The sequence below is a fragment of the Struthio camelus genome, chromosome W (assembly GCF_040807025.1).
Source record: "Struthio camelus isolate bStrCam1 chromosome W, bStrCam1.hap1, whole genome shotgun sequence".
In the NCBI taxonomy this organism is placed as follows: Eukaryota; Metazoa; Chordata; class Aves; order Struthioniformes; family Struthionidae; genus Struthio; species Struthio camelus.
In genome coordinates this window covers 57,846,276-57,868,790 of record NC_090981.1, presented here as the reverse complement: position 1 = coordinate 57,868,790, position 22,515 = coordinate 57,846,276, and the positions used below count along the sequence as shown (strand labels likewise).

Here is a 22,515-nt window from a genome sequence, read left to right as displayed (position 1 = left end):
GGAGCCGAGAGAGGGGTTGGGAACCCAGCTGGAGGCAGCAGCATAAGCCAAACCTCAGACGAAGCCCACGCAGTTCAAGGGCTAGAAAGACTTGTTTCCAGTCCCAGCTTCCAGGAAAGCAAAAAAGAAAACAAAGCCACAAAAAAGAGGCTATAAGAAGTCTCATCAAAATATGCTAGCCATTACAAGATCACTGAGTGAAGGATGGGGCAAGGTAGAAGGTTTAAGGAAGAGAAAGATGATAGCCTTTCCTTTGCTCTGCTGAACTGGATGAGGGCTCCCAGGGCTGGTCACAGTCACAGGAGGGTCTGAGGAGACAGCTGCCATTAGCACGAAGCCAGGGACATCTTCTTCCTCTTTTCTACTCCCTTACTCCTCCGCCTGTCTCCTGTGATCCTGGGCAGAGATGGGGTGTTAGCTCCCAGCGCAGAGGCTGCCATGTGCCCTTGGCAGTGTGGGGAGGTCTCGCCAGCACAGCTGCCTGCACAGGCAAGTGTTTCAGACAGGCTGGAGTCCTGGGCAGTGCACTCTGTCACCCAGCTTTGCCCATCCACAGGTCCCTAGAGGCTGCCAGGATGGCCCAGAAATGCACACATGTGAGAGCAGCCAGGGCCTGGGGCTCCCTCCTGGCAGAGCCTTTCCCACCACACCAGAGGGTGAGCATCCCCAGGCCCTGACCACAGCCCTGGGTCCCTCCAAAGGGCAAGAGACAAGTCTCCCCTTTGCACACTCCTCTTTGCTTGTTGCCACCGCTGCGCCAGGCTGGGGAGATGTGCCTGCAGCCTCGCTTGACTGCAGCCTGGGCCCCAGAGGGCAAAGTTATCCTGACCATCCAGGGTACCAGAGAGCTGGTGCAAACATGGGGCATGTCACCCCGGGATGGGAGAGGACGGGCAGATGTTTCTGCCGAGGGTCAGGCCTTCCTGGTGTCAGCCCTGCAGCCATCTCTGTGGTGGTGGCCCCAGGAAGATGCATTTTTCCTACCTTTTTACTTGTTCTCCTCAGCTTGGCTGATTAAGGCCTTCTTTTTCCTGGGAAGACAAAGGGCAATCCTGAGAGGGGTGAGGCTCACGTTGCCAAGGCCACTGCCAACCCCAGCTGCAGAGGGATGGAGGGCTTTGCACCTCTCTGCTCCTGGCCTCCCACAAGCTGGCAGAGGAGTTGCCCACCAGCACCCTAAGGGATGGCAGTGGTGGCAGGAAGAGCCACAGGGGACGAGGTCTCTTGGTGCCTGTGGCCCCTGTCCCAGCCCCAAGGAAGATGCTCACAAGCCCCAGGTGGGAGCCCTGCAGCCAAGCCAGTGTTGGAACCAGCTGTCTGCATCCATAGCAGCGCCAGGGTGGGAGAAGCAAGGGAGAAGACCCGATCTGGCCCCAGTTGCCCTTCAGCACACAAAGCCCTGCAATAGAGCAGTGACTCCAGGCCCCCCAGCCACTCACCTGGACAGCACAAACCACAGGATCCCTGCAATCAGGAAGGCCAACACAAAGAGCACAAGAACCACTGTGACCGCAGTCCAAGGCCATGGGGCTGTGGCTTGCCCTGCAGCTAACACAGAGCCAGAGGTGGGTATCACAGCCTGGGGCATGAGTCCATGAGGGCCCCCACCCTTTGCATTGGATGTGAGCATGTGTGTGCACACATCTATCTGGGCTCTACTGGCTGTTGAAGTGAGGCACAGCCACACCCTGCCTTGCAGGGAGCTAGCAGATAACACATCTCTACGTCTCCTTCCACCATCTCTGCTGGCACTGCCCAATCTCTGGCTCTTTGCTCAGGGTCTCTGAAAGGGCAGGAAGGCATGGCCCCCCAGTTAGCAAGGCCACCAGATCCCAGGGGCTGATCCCATGAAGGGGACAATGATCTTGATAACCCTGTTTGAGCAGGGGGGTTGGACCAGATGATCTCCGGAGGTCCCTTCCAGCCTTGGCCATTCTGTGATTCTGTGATCTTCCCATGCTGACCCTCACAAGTCCATGGAGCAGGATCTTTCTGGGATGAAGGAATACCCACGTGTATGAGAAAGAAAAGGTTTCCTCTCCCCAGCACTCCAGGACCCTCCTGCCCTTTGACTCAGCTTTGGCTTTCCCTCTCCAAGGGAAGCGGCCAGGTGGGGAAAAGGTAGGATGCGGGATGGTGCCTCTGGCACAGGGTGCGGGGCCGAGCCCGGCCCTGAGGAGAGGAGCCCACTTACCAACAGAGAAGCTGTAGCAAACGCAGGTGAACTTCTCTGCCTGTTGGAGGAGACAGGAGGGAGAGCTCAGGCCACTGCTGCCCAGCTGCCCGCTCCCGGGAGCAAAGGCCTCCGCCCCACGGCCACAAAATGCCCCAGCTGCGGCCAAAGCTCCCCAGCGGGACTGTGCTGCCAAAACGCTCCAGCTTTCAGCGTGTGGGGCAGGAGCAGCCCCCCTCGCCGCGCTGCTGGGGACGGGGCCTGGGGAAGGAGCAGCCTGTGCCCTGCTCCGAGCCCCGCGAGAGGCTACCTGCTGCCGGCGGCGAACGAGGCGGAGAAGGGCCGTGTAGTTCCAGTCCGGCTGGAGGGGAGCGTTGTAGTAACCGTGCCGGCGGGTCCCGTCACCCAGCACAAAGTCGGTGGGGGCCGTGAGGTTGAGCACGGCAGCCACATAGGCACGGTGCTGCAGGCTGGCGTTGAAGGGCGGCAGCTGCTCTGAGCAGGCGCCTGCCACCGCAGCGGCGTCCTGGCTGGCAGCAACGATGAGCTGGTGCTCCCTGCAAGGCAGGGCTGTCACAGGGGCCGGGGGGCACGGGCAGCGAGAGAGCAGAGCAGAGGCAGCCACGGGGAAGTGCTGCCAGAGGGGAAACGCTTCACGGGACGGAGAGGAGCCGAGCTCCGCGGGGGCTGCGCTCACCTCACTGCCTCGTGGGGCTGGGTGATGGGGCGGAGGGGAAGCACGGCCGTGCCTTGGGACCGGGAGATGTCACGAGCACCGCGGGAGCTGACGTTGAGAGGGGCGGTGGTCTCTGAAGAGGAACCAGAGGGCCAAGGCTCAGCAGGCGGCCGGGCAGGGAGGGGCCCTGCGGGGTGCAGGCAGCAGCCCGCAGGCAGTGAGGCTGCAGAGCTGCCCCGGCTGGTGCAGCTGAGCCCGCGCAGGCCTTTTGCAGGACGGGGGCGGTGATGGGGCTTGACTGGCCCTGCATCTGCCCTGGCAGAGGCCCGGGGCTTGGCCAGGGGGCAGGGCCCCGCCGCCCCACTGCACCGCTGCCTGCCACGCTCCACCTTACCCAAGCCGCTGCTCAGAAATTCCTGGCGTGACACATCCCCGCCACCGGCAGCCGTGAGGCCCTGCACCGTCACCACGTACGTGCGCCCGGGTCGGTAGTCTGGCAGCCTGTACTCGGTGACAGAGCTGTTCAGTCTCAGCCGCTCAATCTCCAGGAAGCTGCCCTCACGCGTGCTCCTGGCTGTGATGCCCAGCTGGAGGACGACAGAGAGCTGGAGGGGAGCAGCACTGAGCTCTCGCCTCGAGGCACGACAGCCTGGCAGCACCATGCTCAAGGGGGACCTGGCCCTGGTGCACCAGGACGCTGCAACCCCTGCAAGGGCAGGAAAAGCTCGGGGGTGCAGAGATGCTGAGAAGGGCCGGGCGGGGTTGTCTGGGCCCCCCGTAGGAAGCGCCAGGCTTGTGGGATCAGCGCAACGTGAAGGTCATTCATTCGGCTAGATGACTGTGCCTCTGATGAGCCCCAGGCCAGGTGATGGGTGCGCGACTGCAGCACTGCAGGTAATGTGGTGACATGCCCCACAAGCAGAGCCCTGGGGCAGGGAGCACCCAACATTTTCCCCAGACAGCACCGGAGCGGGAGGAACATAGGCAGTGAGTCAGAAAATGCTCGTGCTTGTTACAGCCTGAAATTCAGTTCCACAAGACCGGAGGCGAAACTGCGGGTCATGACAGCTTTACTTTCCCTGCTCTCCCCACCGGCATGCCCACAGCAGCCCAGGCAGGGACGTGCCTGCCAAGCGGAGGGGATACCCCAGCGAGTCTGGGGTGACCTGGTACCTGGTATCCAAGGATCTCCCCTTTGCAGGAGGGCAGCGCGTTCCACCTGAGTGACCCGGTGCTGGGATCCAGTGACAAATTCTCTGGTTTGTCCGGCACTGGAAGCACAGGAGGATGGAGTTATGCGCTTGACGAGGGAGGGGTCTGAGCCCAGAGCAGGGTGCAGGCAGCTGCTGGCCCAGGGGACAGGCTGCAAACTGACCCCCTTCTCCCCCCTCCCCCCCAAGCAGGCTTTGCACCCAAGCAGGGCAAAGCTTGCACTGCTGCAGCTTGTGCGTCGCGGAGGGTGAGGAGGGCATGTGCTCTGCTCTAGGGCCCTGCACAGCCCCTGCCCCAAATCCCCGCAGGCCTGACTCTCAGGACCATCACCACAGCAAGCAGATGCCTGCCTTGAGCTGCAGATGGAAAGGTGCATTTCCCAACCTCCCCCGCTTGTGGTGCAGCTCAGCGCTGTGCTGACCTTGATGCACTCGCCCATGGACACATACCCATTTCCTCTGTCTGGAATTGCCATGTGAACAGGACTGTGCTGGGGGGCAAGGAGATGGTGATGCTGTAGACTGTGAAGGGCTGCAGAGGGGCGCAGGTAAACGTTCCCTTCTGGCCCCGTAGCAGCTTCTCTCCCCTGACATCCTCAGCCTCACAGGTAGGGAAGGCAGGCCCGACAAGCTGGCACGTGGCCCGCATGTGCTGACAGGCGTCAGGGAACCTGCAGGTCCAGTTCAGTTTGATGCTGGTGGCGGAAACCTCCCAGGACCCAGGGACAACTTGGAGAAGTTCTGTGAAGGAAACATTGCAAGAGGGTTACAGAATGGTTTAGCTTGGAAGGGACCTCTGGAGACCACCTAGTCCAACCTCCCTGCTCCAGCAGGGGCCTCTAGAGCATATTGCCCAGGATCACATCCAGACGGGTTTTGAATATCTCCGGCGAAGGAGACTCCACTACCCCTCTGGGCAACCTGTGCCAATGCTCTGTCACCCTCACAGTCAAGAAGTTTTTTCTCAGGTTCAGATGGAACTTCCTGAGGTTCAGTTTCTGCCCATTGCCTCTTGTCCTGTTGCTGGGCACCACGGAGAAGAGATTGCAAGAGACTGGAAGGTTGTTTCCTTCCCTTCCCCTCCCACCTTTGCAAGGATGCTGCAGTCAGAGAGCCCTGCTCCCCACCCAGTGGGGAGGAGGAGGAAGCACGAGGCTGACTGCAGTCCCTTCGTGGCTCCCAGTGGGGGAGCAGGAGGAGTTTGGGATCACAGTGGGCCAAGAAGTCGGGCGTGGCTTAATGGGTGTATGCGCTGATTGCCATTACTCAAGGCAACTGTCTCCACTCAGCGAAAGTTTAGGTGTTTGTGGGTCCAAGCAATTGTACAGCCCACTGTATCTGGCTGTTGGAGAACTAGCCTTTCCATGGTGTGGCTAAGACCCAAGAGAAGGTGGGGATCCTGTGCCCTGGCACAGGACGATGAGAGATGGAGCTCTGGGACACAGTACGGAGGAGCTCTCCCCCACAACATTTCCAGGGAGGGACTGAGGGGGAAGAAAGACCCCAACATTGGGAGCTCTGTCAGGACTGCCTTCGGTAGCGCCTACTCTTTCCCTCGCCTGGCAAAGAGCCTGAAACTTTGTGTGCATGCACAGCCTGCATTTTCCTGTTCAGGGAGGGAAGAGCGGGGCAGTCAGGAGAGCTCTTGAGGCCTCCCTTACCAATGCACTCCACATTAGACCGAATGCGGATCCAGCCACCTGTGCCGTTTCTCCCCATCCAGACTTCTCTGTACACAGGTTTCCCATGACTCACGGACCAGACTTCACTGGCACATTTGACCTCCGTAAAGGATGGCTGCAGACCCTCAGGGCAGCTCAGCACCACCTCTTCATTCTTCTGGTAAGTCACACGGTCCGGTACCAGTTGGAGTCTTTGATCCCACTGGGGATGTTGGCACGCTTCTGGCAGAGGCAAAGGGTGGTGCATGTTAGTCAGGGTTGTGGGGTGACCAGGTGGGGCACGGGGGATGATGGGGGTGTAGGAATCAGCTCTGATGGAGTCTAGTCCTCTAAAGGGAGAGGGGAAGGTGACACGTCCCTTGGTCATGACAGGACACCTCAGCCAGGCCTGGTGGGAGGTAGCTCTCCTTGTGCACATGAAGCAGGACTGACCACTCCTCCATGAACTTCTCTGCTGTGCCCTTGTGCCCATGGACACCCTTAGCCCTCCACCACACCCCGCAACAAAGATTCCTGAGAGAATCACCCCTGCAAGAGCAGGCCTCCCCTCCTTCCACTCCTTTTCACCTGCCGCCCTCCCAGCATAGGCTGCTGACCGCACACCAGCCCCCAGGTCAGCCTGTCCTCCCACCCCCGATGCATGGCCACTGCTGCTGGGCTGCAGCTCTCTCCAGCCATGGCTCTTCCTCCCTCCCAAAGGCATGGCAGATGCCCCCCTGCCCCCATGCAGATGCCCCCCTGCCCCGATGCCTTGTCACTCGCTGCCGGAGAAATAACACAGCTCTTCTGGGTCTCACTCTGTCCCTCTGCTGCTCCCTTCCTGCCCATTCCCCCCTGCAGCTTGGACATGGGGCCTTCTCCATTCAGGCCCTCTGCTTTACCCCTGCCCCTTTGCCGTGCCACAAGCCCTGCTTCCTCATCCTCTGTCTTCCTCCTGGGGTGAGGACGGCCCAGGTAGAGAGCAGGCCCACAGCCTGTCCCAGCAGTGTGCTGAGTGCTGCGAGGACAGGTTTTGTTGTAAGGATTCCTGCAGGCAGTGATGCTGGCACCTACAAAGGGAGCACTTCCCCATCCCAGCCTCTGCAAGGGTCTCTGAAAATCCTCACAGTGCCTAAAATATGAATTTCCCTATCTTAACGGGACATAGAATGTGTCTGACAAGTTTCATATCATCTTTTGAAAAGCCACAAAGAGGTACAAACCTTGCTGTGAAGCAAAATCCTAGCAGGAGAAGGTTTTATTTTCGAACAACCCTGGTTACAGAAGACAAGGGATGCCCAGCTGAGAACCACAAACAGCAGAGGTACCCCAGGAACACACCACTGCCTATGCATTTCCTGTGGTCTAGAGACACACAGTCCCACCCCATGCCCTGGTACGTCTAGCTCAGCAAAGTGACAGGCTGTTCCTTTATGCTCTGCTCTCAGCAGGGACAGCGTCCCCAGGGGCACATCAGCCATCAGCCAAGGCTTAATGTGTAAGGTTGGGTCTGCCCCAGCATCCTTCTGCTCTGTGCATGGCAATGAGCAAGGTTGTCACCTGCTCTGGGATGGATTTCCAGTTAAGAGCGTGGCCTGTCCCTAACTGACCAGCCTTATCCCGTCTTTCTCATACTATCCCCAACACAGCCACATAGCACTCTAGCTCCTGTCCCCATGAGTCTCTCAGAAAAAGCAGGCATCCCAGATGACACAGGAGCTCAGGCATCTGGCTAGACTCCATCTCACGGGTCCTGAGGTCTTTGCTGAGCACTAGCAACCAGGTCCCCTGTGATGGGGACATTGCTCTGATGGCCACGCACTCAGGCTTCACCCGCCCACCGTGCAAAGAGAAACGGCCACCTCCTGCTCCTGGAGACGTTGTCCTTTCCCAGAAAAATGCTGCAGCCCCCGTGCTCTTAGAGACTTTCCCAGAACACCAAGGCTTGCTGCCTGCCATCCCCAAATGCAGCTTCATGTCACCACAGCCTGGCTGAGGTGCAGGTGTCTTGGAGCCCTAGTACAGGCTCCAGTCCTCTCAGATACAGCTACTGCATGCTGAACCTGGTAAAGATGCACAGCTAACTTACAGGAAGAGGAGCAGCCAAACCTCCTCTTGCAGAGTGAGAAGCCACCAGCTCTTACCTGTTTTCTGGGGCACTCCTTGAGCTTTAGGACCAGGCTCTTCCTCTCCCTGCGTGGCGCTCAGAGGTGCAAGGACCAGAAGAAAGGCCAGAACAAGCCCTTGCAGGACCATGTTAGTGTAAAGACCCAGAGTAGGACCAAAATCTCAGCACCACTTGCTGCCTCCCAGCTCATGTGTCTGTAACTGAATGCAAGAGAGGTGCAAGCACAGGAAGGAAACAGCCACGCAGGGAAATTGCTTGTGTCGCAAGAGGCTGCCTCTCTCTTTGCAGAAAGAAACTCCCAGTGGTGTCAGAGCTGCTGCCTCTTGTTGGCTGTGTGCCATGGGGCATCCGGGCACAGGATCTCACCAGGAGGACCCCTGTCACTAGAATCACAGTGTCTCTCCTCAAACCCACCTTGTAAGCGGAGTGCACTCAAGAAACACTGCTCACATTTCTGACACTATAGCTGCATGCTTCCCAAAGCCATGGCTTGCAGTCATAAGCTTTTTGAGCTTGAATCACTGCACTTTTACCTCAACAATCACAGCAGCCTAAGGTCCTCTGACAAGGTATGGAAAGAGCTGTCAAGAGTCAGTGTCAGGAAGACAGGTGAACTGCGAAGAGTACCTCAAGACCAGAAATACTCCTTAGCCCTTCTGAAAAACACATTCAACACACACAAAGCCTCTTCACAGAATCCCAGAGTCATCATCTAGTCCAAGCCCTCTGCTCAAGCACAGTCACTGAGAGCAGGCTGCCCAGGAGCCTGTCCAGACAGCTTTTGAATGTCTCCAAGGATGGAGACTGCACAACCACCCTGGGCAACCTCTTCCAGTGCTCTGTCACCCTCACAGTGAAGAAATTTTTCCTCATGTTCAGGCAGAACTGCCTGTGCTTCAGTTTCTGCCCGTTGCCTCTCGTCCTATCACTGGGCACCACGGAGAAGAGACTGGCCCCATCCTCTTGACACTCTCCCCCTTCAGATACTTATACACGTTGATGAGATCACCTCTCAATCTTCTCTTCTCCAGGCTGAACAGGCCAGCTCTTGCAGTCTTTCTTCACAGGAGAGATGCTCCAGGCCCCTCATCATCTTTGTAGCCCTCTGCTGGACTCTCTCCAGTAGTGCCATGTCTCTCTTGTACTGGGGAGCCCAGAATTGGACACAGTACTCCAGGCGGGGCCTCACCAGGGTTGAGTAGAGGGGGAGGATCACCTCCCTCGACCTGCTGGCAACACTCTGCCTAACGCAGCCCAGGATACCATTGGCCTTCTTGGCCACAAGGGCACACTGCTGGCTCATGCTTAACCTGTTGTCCACCAGGACACCCAGGTCCTTCTCTGTAGAGCTGCTTCCCAGCAGGTCAGCCCCCAGCCTGTACTGCTGCATGGCGTTCTGCCTCCCTAGGTGCAGGACCCTGCACTTGCCTTTGTTGAACTTCCAGAGGTTTCCCGCTCTGCCCAGCTCTCCAGCCTGTCCAGGTCCCTCTGAATGGCAGCACAGCCTTCTGGTGTGTCAGCCACTCCTCCCAGTTTAGTATCATCAGCAAACTTGCTGAGGGTGCACTCTGTCCCTTCCTCCAGGTCATGGACGAATACTTTGAACAAGACTAGAGCCAGTACTGACCCCTGGGGGACACTGCTTTCTACAGGCCTCCAACTATACTCTATGTCATTGATCACAACCCTGTTGAGCTCTGCCATGCAGCCCTTTTTCAACCCACCTCACTGGCTACTTATCTATCCCGTATTTCATCAGCCTTGCCTATGACGATACTATGAGAGAGCATTATGTGTGAAGTCAAGGTAGACAACATCCACTGTTCTCCCTTTATCTACCCAACCAGTCATTCCATTGCAGAAAGCTATCAGATTAGTTAACCTGAGGTCCAGCAGAGCATCTGTCCTCGTTCATTCTCCTCTCACCTGTATCAGGAAGTTGTCATCAATGTTCTCCAGCAACCTCCTGCATTGCCTGTGCCCTGCTGTGTTGCTCCTCCAGAAGATATCAGCGTGGTTAAAGTCTTCCAGGAGGACCAGGGCCTACGAACACGAGGCTACTTCCAGCAGCCTGTAGGAGCCCTGCCCTCTGTTCTTCACACAGGACAGTCTTGCGTGCACAGAGAGGCCACGTCCATCAGTTCCCAAAACGGTGACCCCAGAATGGATTTGATGGTGCAGTGCAGAAGCAGCTGCAGACAGTGTCTGGTACAGGACTGGTGCTCCAGGGCACAGAAATCCTGGGGGACACGCTGATACCAGGTAGCACAAAAGTTCAGTCATCTGACGCAAGCACGAAAGGAAGCAGCAGAACAGGCGTGAAAGCAATAGCCTGCAGTGATTGCTACAGAGCACTGTTTGAGTGATTTCAGACAGACAACCAGCTGGCAGGAAGATGAAGAACAAATGGCAGCCATACAGAGATTGTGAAGAACAGGACTGGAGCCACAAAATACCCAGGAAAAGAGAACAGAGGCAGTAGAAGGTCAGACATTAGTCCAAAAGCTCCCCAAGGGAGAGAGAGGATACTGGGGCACCTGCACAGAGCGCCAGGAGAGGAAAGAGGGGTGATCAGACCTGGGGGCAGCAGAGGGCCTAAGAGCACCCAGGTCCCCCAGCTCTGCCCACAGATCTGCCCCAGACCTGTCTGGGGAAGCACTATCCATCCCCAATTTCCACCATACACCCCATGCAAATGCACGTGAGAGCTGCCCAGCACAGCCTGGGGGGGTTAGGGATGCCATCAGGGCTGGGGGGGGGGGTCACAGCAGCCCTGCTCCCGGCCTCCCCTCCCCAGGACTCAAGTAGCTCAGCTCCCCGCAGGGGATGTGACTCAGTGAGAGAACCAGGCAGGAGCTGTAGCAGGGCAGGCTGCCCCCTCCAAACCACAAGCTTTTATTAATTGTAAGGACACAGCGGGCAGAGCCACAAGGCCAGTGCAGTGAGGCCAACATCAAACAGAACCATGGCTTTGGATGGACATCAGCATATGCAGCAGGGCAAGGGGCTGGGAGCTCAAATGGAGGCAGCAACACAGGCCAGCCCTCAGTTTCCCCATTATCCCAACCCTGTTCATTCCCCCTTGTCAATCAGCAGCAGCCACATTGGGCTCAGCTTTCTTCTTCCCTCTCTGCCCCACGTCAGTTCAGAGCAGCTCCATCAAAGCAAGCAGGTTACACCAACAAGAGCCCATGGGAAGGAGCTGCTTTTGTCCCAAAGGCCAGTCTTGGGCACAAGGGTCAGGGGCAGGCAACTTAATCACAACAGCAAAGGACTTTCAGCACACGTCTTTGCTGGTACAAGTAGTTTGTCCCAGGCCTAGGGCTGCTCTCACTCTGCAAGAGACCATGCTGGAGCTTGTTGAGGACTCTAAAGAAGCCGCTTGGTCTGCTGAAAGAAACAGCTCAGGCCTCTCCTGGATGGGGCTCCCAGAGCTGATCACAGTCACAGGAGGGCCTGGGGAGCTCTGGCTGAAGTCAGCACCAAGCTGACGACATCCTCCTTGTCTTCTCTGATCCCTCACTGTTCTGCCTGTCTCCTGTAATCCTGGGCAGAGAAGAGGGTGATGGCTCTTCAGCGTGGCCACCTTTACCTGTGGAGACCAAGAGCACCAGGGCCCTAGAGGCTGCCACGTACCCTTGGCACATGTGAGAGCAGCCAGGGCCTGGGGCCTGTCCCTCCTGCAGTCCCTCCTGGCAGAGCCTTTCCCACCACACCAGAGGGTGAGCATCCCCAGGCCCTGCCCACAGCCCTGGGTCCCTCCAAAGGGCAAGAGACAAGTCTCCCCTTTGCACACTCCTCTTTGCTTGTTGCCACCGCTGCGCCAGGCTGGGGAGATGTGCCTGCAGCCTCGCTTGACTGCAGCCTGGGCCCCAGAGGGGAAAGTTATCCTGACCATCCAGGGTACCAGAGGACTGCAGAAAATGTGGGGCATGTCACCCCAGGATCCTTCTCCACCTTCCCCCCCAGGGATGTGTGGGGACACAGTCAGGGCACTCTGGGTCCTACCTGCATCGTGTTAGTGTTAGGGGGGGCTGGGAGGGTGTTAGTGGGGGCTGGGAGGGTCCTGGGATGTCTTTAGCATCAACACAGCGAGGAAATGCAAGGGATTCTGCTGAGCACTGGACAGGAGCTTGTGCCTGGACACGGAGGCGATGTAGGACCCTTAAAGGGATGAACAGAGCAGGATTAGACCACTGGGCTCCAGGCTGCTGCCCTCACTTTCTCCAAGGTCCTCACGGCCACTGCACATTGTGGCCATATCATGACAATGCACAAGTCTAGGTATCACTGATGAAAGGACAAAGCAGCCCCGACTGGACACACGGCCACCCTGCAGGCGGGAACCCACAACAGGAAGAAGCCCTGGTGTGTGCTGCTCTGCTGACCTCACCTTACCATGGGTGATGCGGGACCTTCCCCCTCCCCCCCGCCTCCAAAATTGCACTCCCTCACCATCGCTGCCTCGTGGCCTCTCAAGCATCTCTCTGCACAGACCGTGTGGGAAACTGTCCCCTGGGCTTGGATCCCTCCTGCCACCACCTGCACTCAGACACACCCTCACTGAGCTGGAAGAAGGGGCACAACCGCTAGTTTCTGTGCCCTCCCTCACCTGCACGGCATGCACTGCAGAGCGTCAGGGCTGAGAAGCTGATCCCACACCCCAGTAAAACTGTACCCAGGAGCCTCAGGTCCACTGACAGATTTCAGCCCCCCAAGGCAGAGGCAATGGCGACACACCCATCGGCCGGGGCCTGACACCCCCAGCAGACCAAGAGGGAAGAGGCTTTTCTTGCAGCAAGGCACCACGACCAATCACTTATCCATGAACTTCCCTGCTCTGCTCTCATCTCCATTGACACTTGGAGCTCTCCACCACTTCATGCCGCAAGGAGTTTTCCCAGGGCAATCGCACCCTGCATGAGGAGACTCCTCTTTTGACTCCTTTGGTAGTGCCGCCTTCCCCACCCCTTACTACCTTGCTAGGAAAAAGACCCTGAAGCACCGGCTCAACACACCCCACGCTCTAGCACATCTCCTCCACAGCCTTGTCCAGCTGAAGAGCCCTGTTGCCTGTCACACTCCTTGCGCAGAGGCTGATCTGGTGCATCCTCCTGCCGTTGCCCTGCCTGCCCTGAGATGCAGGGAGCGAGCCCAGGGAACCGAAGGCTCACGCAGCATGCAGGGTGGCTCCCTGTCCCTGTCCCACCTCCCCTGCACTCTGGGCTGTCACATGCAGCCAACCCTGCACTCGGCCAAGCTCTGTGCCTGCCGGGGCAGCGCCACACCCAGCAGCCCCTGAGGGAGGGCATCGCTCTTCCCCACGGGTGTCACTCCACTGCCGCCAGCCCAGATGCTGAGGGCCATCCGAGCACTGGCCACTCAGGGCTCACTTTGGTCCCCTCAAGCCCGGCTGCAGGGGCCACAGCAGATGTCTCCCATCCCTCAACTGCATGCAGCAGGGGAAAGCTGCTGCTCTTCCACTTACCCACGCAGGTCAGGTTCTCTGCTATGTGATGCCAGGCTCCCAACATGGTTCTCACTTCCCAGGTATCCCTCAGATCTGGAGATCTCTCTTTTGCACATCTGATCACAGCAAGGGGAGGAGCATCCGCGGCAAGGCAGCTAAGTGTCAGCTCTTCATTAAGCCTGTAAAATCTCTGCTCTGGGGCAAAGTGGAGCCTTGGGTCCCACTGGGGCTGCTGGCATCTCGCTGCACAGAGAAGAAGAGGTGGGTGTCAGCCGGCTGGGAAGGGGCTCGCTGTGGGTCTGCAGCTCCAAGGTCATCACCCAGGCAGAGCAGCAGACCCGGTGGTATACAGAGCTGGCCTGAGCATTTCAAGTGCTCCTAGGAAACAGGAGACCGGTGACGGGCTGGTTGGAGCCTCTGGGTCAGGACCAGGGAGAGGCCAGTAAGGGGGACATCGTGGTGGGAGTGTGCCCCCACCACCTCCTCAGGTGAACAGATGGGCACAGTCCGGTTTAAGCAACTTGAGGAAGTCTCCAGGTTACAGACGTGGGGAGCCTCAAGGTCCCCAAGATCTGCTGGGAGAGCAACACCGTGGGGTGCAACAATCCCAGAGCTTTCTGGAGGGCCTTGGGGATAACCTCTCAGCACAGCCACTGGATGGGCCAGCCAGGTGTGAAGCCCTCTGGGACATGCCATTCGTGATCCAGGAAGAGCTGGCTGCGGTTGTGATAATCAATGGCAGCCTTGGCTGTAGTGCCTGGGAGAGAGTGGCGGCTGACTCCACTGGTGGAGGCAGTGAGCACGTAGCAGAGCACAGAGCCCAGCCCTCAGGAGGGCAGACATCTTCTTGCTCTGGCCTGGTCAGGCAGTTCCCATAGGGGGCAAAGGAGCTCAGGAAAGCTGGCAGGTCTGTAAGGACAGCCACCTCCAAGCACAAGACCGGTCCATCCCCATACTCAGGAAAACGAGCAGACATAACAGGGGACCGGCTTGGCTGAGCAGGGGACTGAGCTGCAGCGCAAGAAGGCAGTAGATGGGAGGCAGAAGGCATTTTCTAGGACAGCCAGGATGGAGGGGCTGGTGCCAGCCCAGGACCCTGGGATCCAGGTGACGTGAGGCTGTGCTTATCCTCACAGGTGGCAGTCTTGTTCCACAAGCTCTGGCTGCGGTTGGAAATGCATCTGACCACGGGGACTGATGGCTGGTAGCCCCCCACACAACTCAGCTGCACCAGGTCATTCAAGGTGTAGCTGGTCTTGTCAGGGGTAAACCGCAGCTTGGGGACCCAGCTGGAGGGGGCTTTGCATCTTCCTGTGTGCGACAGAAATGAGGGAGAGCCCTGGGCATCCCCTGGCTCTGGCAGCATTCTCGGGGCAATGGGACCTCATCCCTTCAGAGGGGTTGCAGGGATGAGCCCCTCCCAGGATCAGGGATTGCCCCTAAACCTAGACCCCAGTGCATTTACCCCGGTCACGCCAGGGATGAGGAAGGGTTCCCGCAGGCGCGCCTGCCCCACCCTGCGCTGTCCCACGCTTCTGCGAGGGATCCCAGCTGCCAGATCCAGCAGCCTGGTGGATCTGCCCCAAAGACAGGGGCAGTGGGAAGGCATCAACTCCAGCAAGTCTCTGCCACCACCACACACTGTCCTGACTTCACCCTTTGAGCAGCTTCCAGCACTGCCAGCCTGCCCTTAGGTTGCAACATTCACAATGCTGGCCACATGACTCATGTGGCACTCAGTGAACCCAGTCTCTTCTGTACACTCCATCCAAAGTGAGTGTGTCTTGTCCTCCTCTGGCAGACACATCACCCAGGCTTGCTCACCCAGTGCAACCTGCATCTGTGAGGAGGCATCAGGGTAGGAGCTGGCCAATTTGCTGCCTCCCCAAAAAGCACAGATAGGATGAAACACTCCTTTTAAGCTATGCATGCACATCTTTATATCTGCCCACTTCCTGCCAACCAGCCCCCTCGGGGCTTGCGCTCACATACCCTGGAACAGGGGCATCACTGAACTTCCCTTATCTCGTAGTGGGTTTTTACGACACCATCTCCATCCTGGCTCTGGCCCTTTACTTCAGAGGACAGTGGCCCCTACCTCATCCTTTGAGACTGCTTAACTTGTGCAGGTAGGAACTTCTTCCCCCTCACCTGGATGCCTCCTAGCACCCTCAGACCACAGACTTCATTGTGACAACCAAAAGCCTTGACAGATGTTAAGCCCTTGACTCAGTGTGTGCTTAGTTAGATATCCCCAGTATGAACATTTCCCTTTTCCCACGATTAAAGGAGAGGGGAGACAGGGAGGCTTCCACCACAGTAGACCACCACAGTGGGCTACCTCCCCAGGGCCAAGCATTTGACCAGGGACACCAGGCACCAGGGAGTAAATCCCTCTGCAAGCAAAATGAAACACACTTCAAGAAGCAGACTTTCACACATGGTGAGGACAAGTTTCCTGTTGGTAATTGTCAGGAAAGAGTTTGAGAAGGCTAGCTGTCCCTGTGATGAAGTTATGATATGAAAGGCTATGCAGAAATACCCTTACACAGAAGGAGGAAAGGGTTTGCAGTGAGAGCACAGCCTGGCTCAGTTATGAGGCTGATGATGACCTGAAATGCAATAGTACACAGTAAAAAGTAGGTTGAACTACAAAGGAAGTAGAAAACAACAGGAGGAGCATGTGGGGAAACAGTTAGGAAGGCCAAGGGACAAGAGGGGATGAAGTAAGTGAGAGCAATGGGAGCATGAGATTGTCTTATGTAGAGCTCACTGGGGAAAGGAAGGCCAGCAAGACTGGGCCGTTGGCACTGTCAGCAAGTGACATGGCTAAGGCAGAATTTTTCATACCTTTGTTGTTTAGATCTAGTCTAGAAAATGCATGTGGATCATTTGGCTATTCATAGCTATCACGAAACATAAAGGATGTAGGACGTGCAGAGAAAGTGGGAAAACCATACATCTATGGTAGACGTGAAAATAAGCTGGATTAATTCCCTGATGATACTTGAAGAGCACAAACTGCAGCAAAAGCCCTTGTGCAGCCTTTCCCTGACTTTCCTCTTTGTGTAGGCTGAGGCAAGCTCTCCTAGGCTACCCATAATCCACACACTCCTCTGCCCCTTTCTGTGCTGCAGATGCCAGCTGCACGGTAAAGGGGGTAACAGGCAGAACTTCAGTTCTGTGCTCCACACCTCTTCTGTGGCTGCAGATCCAAGAAGCTCCCGCAGTCATTCAGAGCCAATGCCACTACCAAGCACATTGCAGCTTCCTCCATTCCCCAGGCAGCAGGTCAAGGAGGGGAGAGCTGTGAGTATTGAGAGGGCTCATGAGAGATAAGCTATGGGGAATGAGAGCAAGTGGCAAGAGCTGCTGGTGAAACCTGGGAAATTGACTTCACACTGCCCTTTTTACAGATAGCTGAGAGCTGCCTCTTGCTGAAAGGGTAGTGTCCCTCCAGCCACTACAGATGGGTAACATGACTCATGTGCCATAGGGTGATTTTCCAAGCCACTTCTGCTCAGATTTCCCCATAGAGACAACAACTCACCCCCTCATGGCATTGGTGGGAAGCAGAACAAGACTATTAAAGAACAATCTCACCAAACCATAGCTCCCACCACTGCGGTCTCCAGGGTCTCCAGCAGAGAGCAGGCATCCCCACTGACACAGGGACTCAGCTCACAGCTCCTGAGGTCTTTGCTGAGGACTAGCACCCATCATCCCTGCAATGGGGACATTGCTCCAATGGCCCTGGGAAAAATCACACGCTCCTGCTCCCACTCCTTGGAGGAACTTTACAGCCCCCACGCTCTCAGAGGCTTTCCCAGTACCTTGAGGCTTGCTGCCCCCCACCCCCAAACACAGCTTCACCCCACTGCAACCTGACTGATGCCCAACTGTCTTGGGACTAACGTGGACATCAGTTTCAGCCCTGTTCACCTCAGCTTCTGTGGGCCAAATGGGGTAAAGCTGAAAAACAGACTTGCAGGGAAGGAAGTAACAAAACCTTCTCTTGAAAAGAGAGGAGAAACCAGCTCTTACCTGCTTCCTTGGCTGCTCCCTGGGTTTTGGGACCAGGATCCTTCTGTTTCTGTGCAGGTAGCAGAGGTGCAAGGACCAGGAGAAAGGCCAGAGCCAGCCCTTGCAGAGCCATGTTAGCATCCAGCCCAGGACTGAGGTCTCTGCCCACCCACTGCTCCTCAGGAAAGGTGTCTGTGTAACTGAGCGCAAGTGAAGTACTTGTAGACACAGAAATGAAACAGCCACACAGGGAAACTGCATGTGGTGGAAGAAGCTTCCTCTTTGGTCAGACAGTCTCCCACTGATGTCAAAGCCACTTTCTTTCCTTGCCTGCGTGCACAGAAGCACCATGTTCAAGGTCCAGGGCTTGTTTGATCTCCCTGGTGGCCCAGTCCAGCCTTTTCCCAAGCTATCTCAGGCAGCCATCATATAATCCTGGTCCCATAAGCATCTCCAAAACTTTTTCAAACCTGTTTTACTCATCTCTCCCTAGAAATCAAGTTGTGGGTGTCAAGAAAAAAACAATCCTGTTTCATCTGCCTGTGACTCACCTTCAGAAAATATATCACATCTGTGAATGAGCCACCCAGATACCACATAAAGCCTTGCTGCTAACCATTCAGCATATGCAGTGAAATTACATGGGAAGCAGAACTTGAAATTCATTCCTGGAAAGGGTTCTCACATATTGCTTCATGCGTGATGCAAAGCCAGCCATCAAATCTGTGCTGCTCATGCTTGTGGATCTCATACAGGCCATTTACAGAACGTGACAGTTTCCAGCCAAGGCACCCAGTTTCTTCACTGAGATGACATGGCTGAAAGCAGCTGATGCCCCTATATCATACTCTACTCCCTCATTTCTGCCAGTTCCTCTCAATACTCTATGCAAAGACATTCAGTAGACACCAATAGCTTCTGACCTGTGTTTGACCTGGACTTTACTGCTTCGTGCTAGAGCTAGTAACAAGAAACTGCAGGTGAAAATGTATCCACTTTTTTCTAGCTAAGTCAACTGATCTTATACTGCATCACCTTTGCCCCCAAATCTCACTACTCATTACCTTAAGCCAGCATAGCTGCAACAATCCTGCTGTTGAGCTTCACCTGTAGCAAATTGACCTTACCTTGTCTCCTTTCAGGCCTGACAAGATCTTGAACCAGCCAGATGTGGCTTATTTGCTCTCTCCTCCAAACCGTTACTGCTATCCTGCTATGGTGGTGGTCTCCACCAACCAGCTGGGGCTCCAGGACTGGTCCTTTCCCAGGAACCACCATTCTCAGCACTGTGGGACACCTCAGTGCATCTGCCCACACTGCCTCAGCACAGCAGAGACCTTGAGGAGTTTCTTCAAGCTGGGTCTCTCCTATTATCAGCTCAAAAACACCAGTACATCAAGTCCAGCCCTCTCGCATATAGTATTTTGAGATGAATGGGGTAAAGCCTCCCAGCAAACTTGCACAGAGAGGATCATCAAAACCAAATTAGACCTTCTCTGTTTTCTTGGATGCTCCCTGGGCTTTGGGACCGTGGTCTTTCTGTCCCTATGCACCCAGCAGAGGTGCCAAGACCAGGAGTATGGCCACAGTGAGAACTTACTGGGTAATGGCATCATAAAATCCCAGGGTAAAATGTAGACCTGCTCACTGGTTCTCTTTGCTGCAAGAAAGAAGCAAAATCAGTGAAGGAAAATGACTGAACTTAGGAAATGCATTTGGTGCAAGAGCCTTCCTACTGCAGTTGATGTCCATAATCCTTTTCTTGTTCCCTGTCCTTAAATGCATTGGGGCCTAGAAATCTGTATTTGGCTTCCTCCTTCACAGAAATTTACCATTTTTAAATATTTGTTCTCTTAGCATATAACATGCACTAGCACAGTGATGAGGATAAATTGAAAGCCACAGCACTCATTCACTCATTCATTGCTTCCAGGAATGCCTGCCAGCCCTGTGCCTTACCCCAAGCAGGGGCCCTGTGGTGTCATGCTCCTCTAGCCAGGTGGTGCTTGTAGAGAGCGCAGTTCTACCCCATGAGCCACTAGACTGTGCCACCCTGTGCTCCAGGGAAGCCAAAGCAGGGGGGCAGTCACAGTTTCTCTCAGGTGTCCAGAGTTGTGAACTTAGAAGCCCTCCAGGCCCTTCCCAGATGATAAAACCCAGGCATCCTGGTCCCCTCCAGCATGTCTCCCCCAGAGCTGGGGAGAGAATCCCAAGCCTCTAGGCAGAAGGAGGGTAAATGGAGCCCCAATAGTTCTGGGGAGCAGAGGGATCTCCCTCCAGGGTGATAGCCTGGTCATGATGGGCTATCACAGTCTGCCCTGGGCCCAGAAAAAAAGTCTAGGAGGTTCGTAGTGAGCTGTGCTGGCCTTGGAGAGGGACAGTGCTAGGGTATCTTTGCAGTCACCCAGCCGACAGAGCAGCCTGGGCAGGGACTCCCTCTTGTGGCACTGGCCGCTCGTGGCTGTCATCTCTCGCTTGCTGGCAAGGTGGCTTGCAGAGCCACCAGCTCTGTCCTTAGCCTGGAGTCCCCCAGATCAGATGGGGTGGGCTGAGAGCAGATATGTGACAGGGGGACACCTGGCAGGGTGCATTGGTCCCAGTAGGGTGCTCCTGCATGCCAAGCAGACATGCGGCAGGCCCTGGGGGGCTGGATAAGCACCCTGCCTTCCCCTCTGCTCTGCCTTGAGCTGCTGCAGCAAGCTCCTTCCAGAGGAGGGAGCAAGACCTGCTGTCTGTTGTATGTCATGAATATCTCCCCACCTTCCTGAGTCCATCTGTGCTTGTTCCCCATTCCCCCACCCCACCATGCCCCTCTCCCCAGTGCATGGACCAAATGCAAGCAAGCAACTCTGCCCTGTACTGCAGCCTTGGCACGTTGCCCTCTGCAGTGCCAGCCTGCCCACAGCCCCCCCCCTCCACCCACCCATGCGGCTCATGCCAGTTTGGCCTTGTTCTGCAGCCTACTTCTCCCTCAAATACAATCTCACTCCCCTGTGTGACCCTTCACTCTAATGCTGCAACGCCGTCCCATCTGCTGACCACTCAGAAGGATATTTTTAGCACTCAAAATTGAACATAAGCAGTTTGCAGCTGCAAGCAGGGTGGAGTAAGGCTGGAGGAACGTGGGATACTGCATTTTGGTGTGGTTTGATGAAGGTGTGTTCAGAAATGGGATTTCCAGCTCTGACCTCTGAGTAATTCCACATTTGGTCCAGCTGTTCCTGCTCCCACTCCCAGAACTGTCTTCCACACGTTCCTCCAGACAGGGAGCCTCGCTAAGCCCAGGAGGCAGGAACTGTGAGATTTGATGCAAAGTCTCAGACCAGACTCACGATCTCTCCCTGCACATTCTCGCAGTCCTGGACAGAACATGCTAGCTTGGCTTCTTCATCTGACAGCATGGCTGAGACAACAGCTCACAGTGCTGGCCAGGGTCTCCTCACAGGAACACATTAGATGACAATAGCCTTTATCTTTGGATGAGGTTTCTCAGGCTCTTGGGATGAGTAGAGCTGAGGCTCACAGTCTCCCCACTGCCAAAGGCTAGATCTGCTCCAGACTCCTGCCTTAGACAAGCTGCTCTTTCTGTCTGTACATTTCCTAGCGCAGTACCCTATCTGCCTTCTGGCAGGGGTGGCATGCTGTGACTGCAGTCTTTCTCACTGCCCAGGTGGAGCAGTTCTCTATCCTAAGCAAACCCTTCACTGTGCACCTCCTTCACTGCATTGGCCTATGTTACTTCTCCAAAAATGTTCCGCCCAACCCCATATGCTGGCCCTAAACATCATAGCTCTCTTTAATAGGATCTCACTGACAGCTGATGGAGTGCATGTGTTTGGTGGCATCCTGAGTCTCTCCCTCCATCCATGGGTCTTAAATAAAGGTCTTGGTATTTCCCCTTTTCAGTTCTCAGCTTCTACAGCTTCCAAAGGAAAGCAAGTCCTGAGAAACTGCCTATGCCACCCAGGGTAACTGGGAACAGAGAAGTGCCCAAAATATCCTGAGTCCGGAAGGAACCAGATTGAATAGGGAAGAAAAAGCCAAGCAGCTGTTTCCTCAGTGAACTGGAGCCAGTAGCCTGGAGAGGGAATGTGGCACAGCTAGTGGTGTAAAGCTATTCCTCTGAGGGCTGCACAGCCCCATCGTCTCTGGCTGGCACCACATTGATAATGCCTTGGATGTGGTGGTCTCTTCACATTGCCCCCAGCGGGAACCAGAGCTCCTTTCTGACCCATCCCAGGAGGGCTCTCAGTGTCCTGGCCACGGGGTTGCCATCAGCAAAGTGCTGTGCCTCATCAAAGCCAGGATATGTTTGGTAACACAGACATCAATCACCTTCATCCCCAGGAATGCTCCCAGGCCTCCTGCTGCAGCCCACAACCCCACAGGCCCTGTACTTTGTCATATGGGATGGCATTTGAGGGCATGAGGCTGCCCTCATGCCCTGCAAACCAGCAGCTGCCTGGTTTACAAGGTTGTTTGGTGGGGGACAGCTAGGACTCGCTTCCTACAACGAAGGTCAAAGGCACTGTTTGCAAGAATTTCCCAGGGGGGACTGGTCTCCTGCTTACCCCCTATCCTCAATGCATGGCCCTGCAGAACATGTTGGGAGCACATTGGTTTCCCCCAACCTTCAGGATGTTTGAAGCCTTGGCAAAGGTTTGTCTTGGTGTGACCTTAGTCCCCACAAAGGCTGTGAGCAGGTGGAGGAAAAGGAGAGAGGAGGACACCATGTCCTGGGTAAGACAATGTGAGTGGTGAGGATGGCATGGTGCCCGGAGCAAAGGGAGCAGCTGGCCTTTGTTGTATAAATATATGCATAAAATCACCTCTATTTCCAGACCAGGTTCAAGCCAAGAGGAAGATCCTGAGCAGATCTTGGGCAGGGCCATGGCTGACCCAGAGACAAAGGAAAGGTCCCATCCCATGAGACAGCTCCCACAGGGAGCTATCTAATCCCATTCCCAGTCTGCCAGCAGAAATCCTGCAGAGCCCAGGGCCTGCTTTGTCTGCCACAGGACAAGCAGGCTGAAGAGGCAGTTTCCCAAACAGGAGGCAGTGGAGAGGGAGAGATGCTGCTTTGCCCTGGGTCATGAGGGAAAGTTAAGTCTCCCACTGGATTGAGAGGAGGATGTTGGAGTTTCCCTGGGGAGCTTGGTGAGATGATGCTTGT

General features: G+C 55.9%; 1 protein-coding gene across 10 annotated transcripts; it reads right to left on the bottom strand.

Annotated features, from left to right (window-relative positions):
* Positions 1 to 143: 143 nt before the first annotated feature.
* On the bottom strand, positions 144 to 17,568 carry LOC104150904 (receptor-type tyrosine-protein phosphatase U-like). Of its 10 annotated transcripts, none has more exons than XM_068925960.1 (12): positions 17,364 to 17,568; positions 13,338 to 13,562; positions 5,722 to 5,964; positions 4,511 to 4,801; positions 4,023 to 4,120; positions 3,244 to 3,436; positions 2,871 to 2,982; positions 2,484 to 2,703; positions 2,195 to 2,234; positions 1,440 to 1,548; positions 985 to 1,031; positions 144 to 396 (listed from the first exon to the last, which is right to left on the bottom strand). In XM_068925960.1, exons 1-11 carry the CDS (start codon positions 17,473 to 17,475, stop codon positions 989 to 991), a joined length of 1,686 nt encoding a protein of 561 aa, XP_068782061.1. In that variant the 5' UTR covers positions 17,476 to 17,568; the 3' UTR covers positions 144 to 396; positions 985 to 988. The 10 variants fall into 10 exon arrangements, with proteins under 10 accessions (XP_068782061.1, XP_068782059.1, XP_068782057.1 ...); XM_068925958.1 differs by having other exon boundaries at positions 144 to 481; positions 2,484 to 2,730; positions 17,364 to 17,567; XM_068925956.1 differs by having other exon boundaries at positions 2,484 to 2,730; positions 17,364 to 17,566.
* Between the last annotated feature and the right edge of the window lie 4,947 nt (positions 17,569 to 22,515).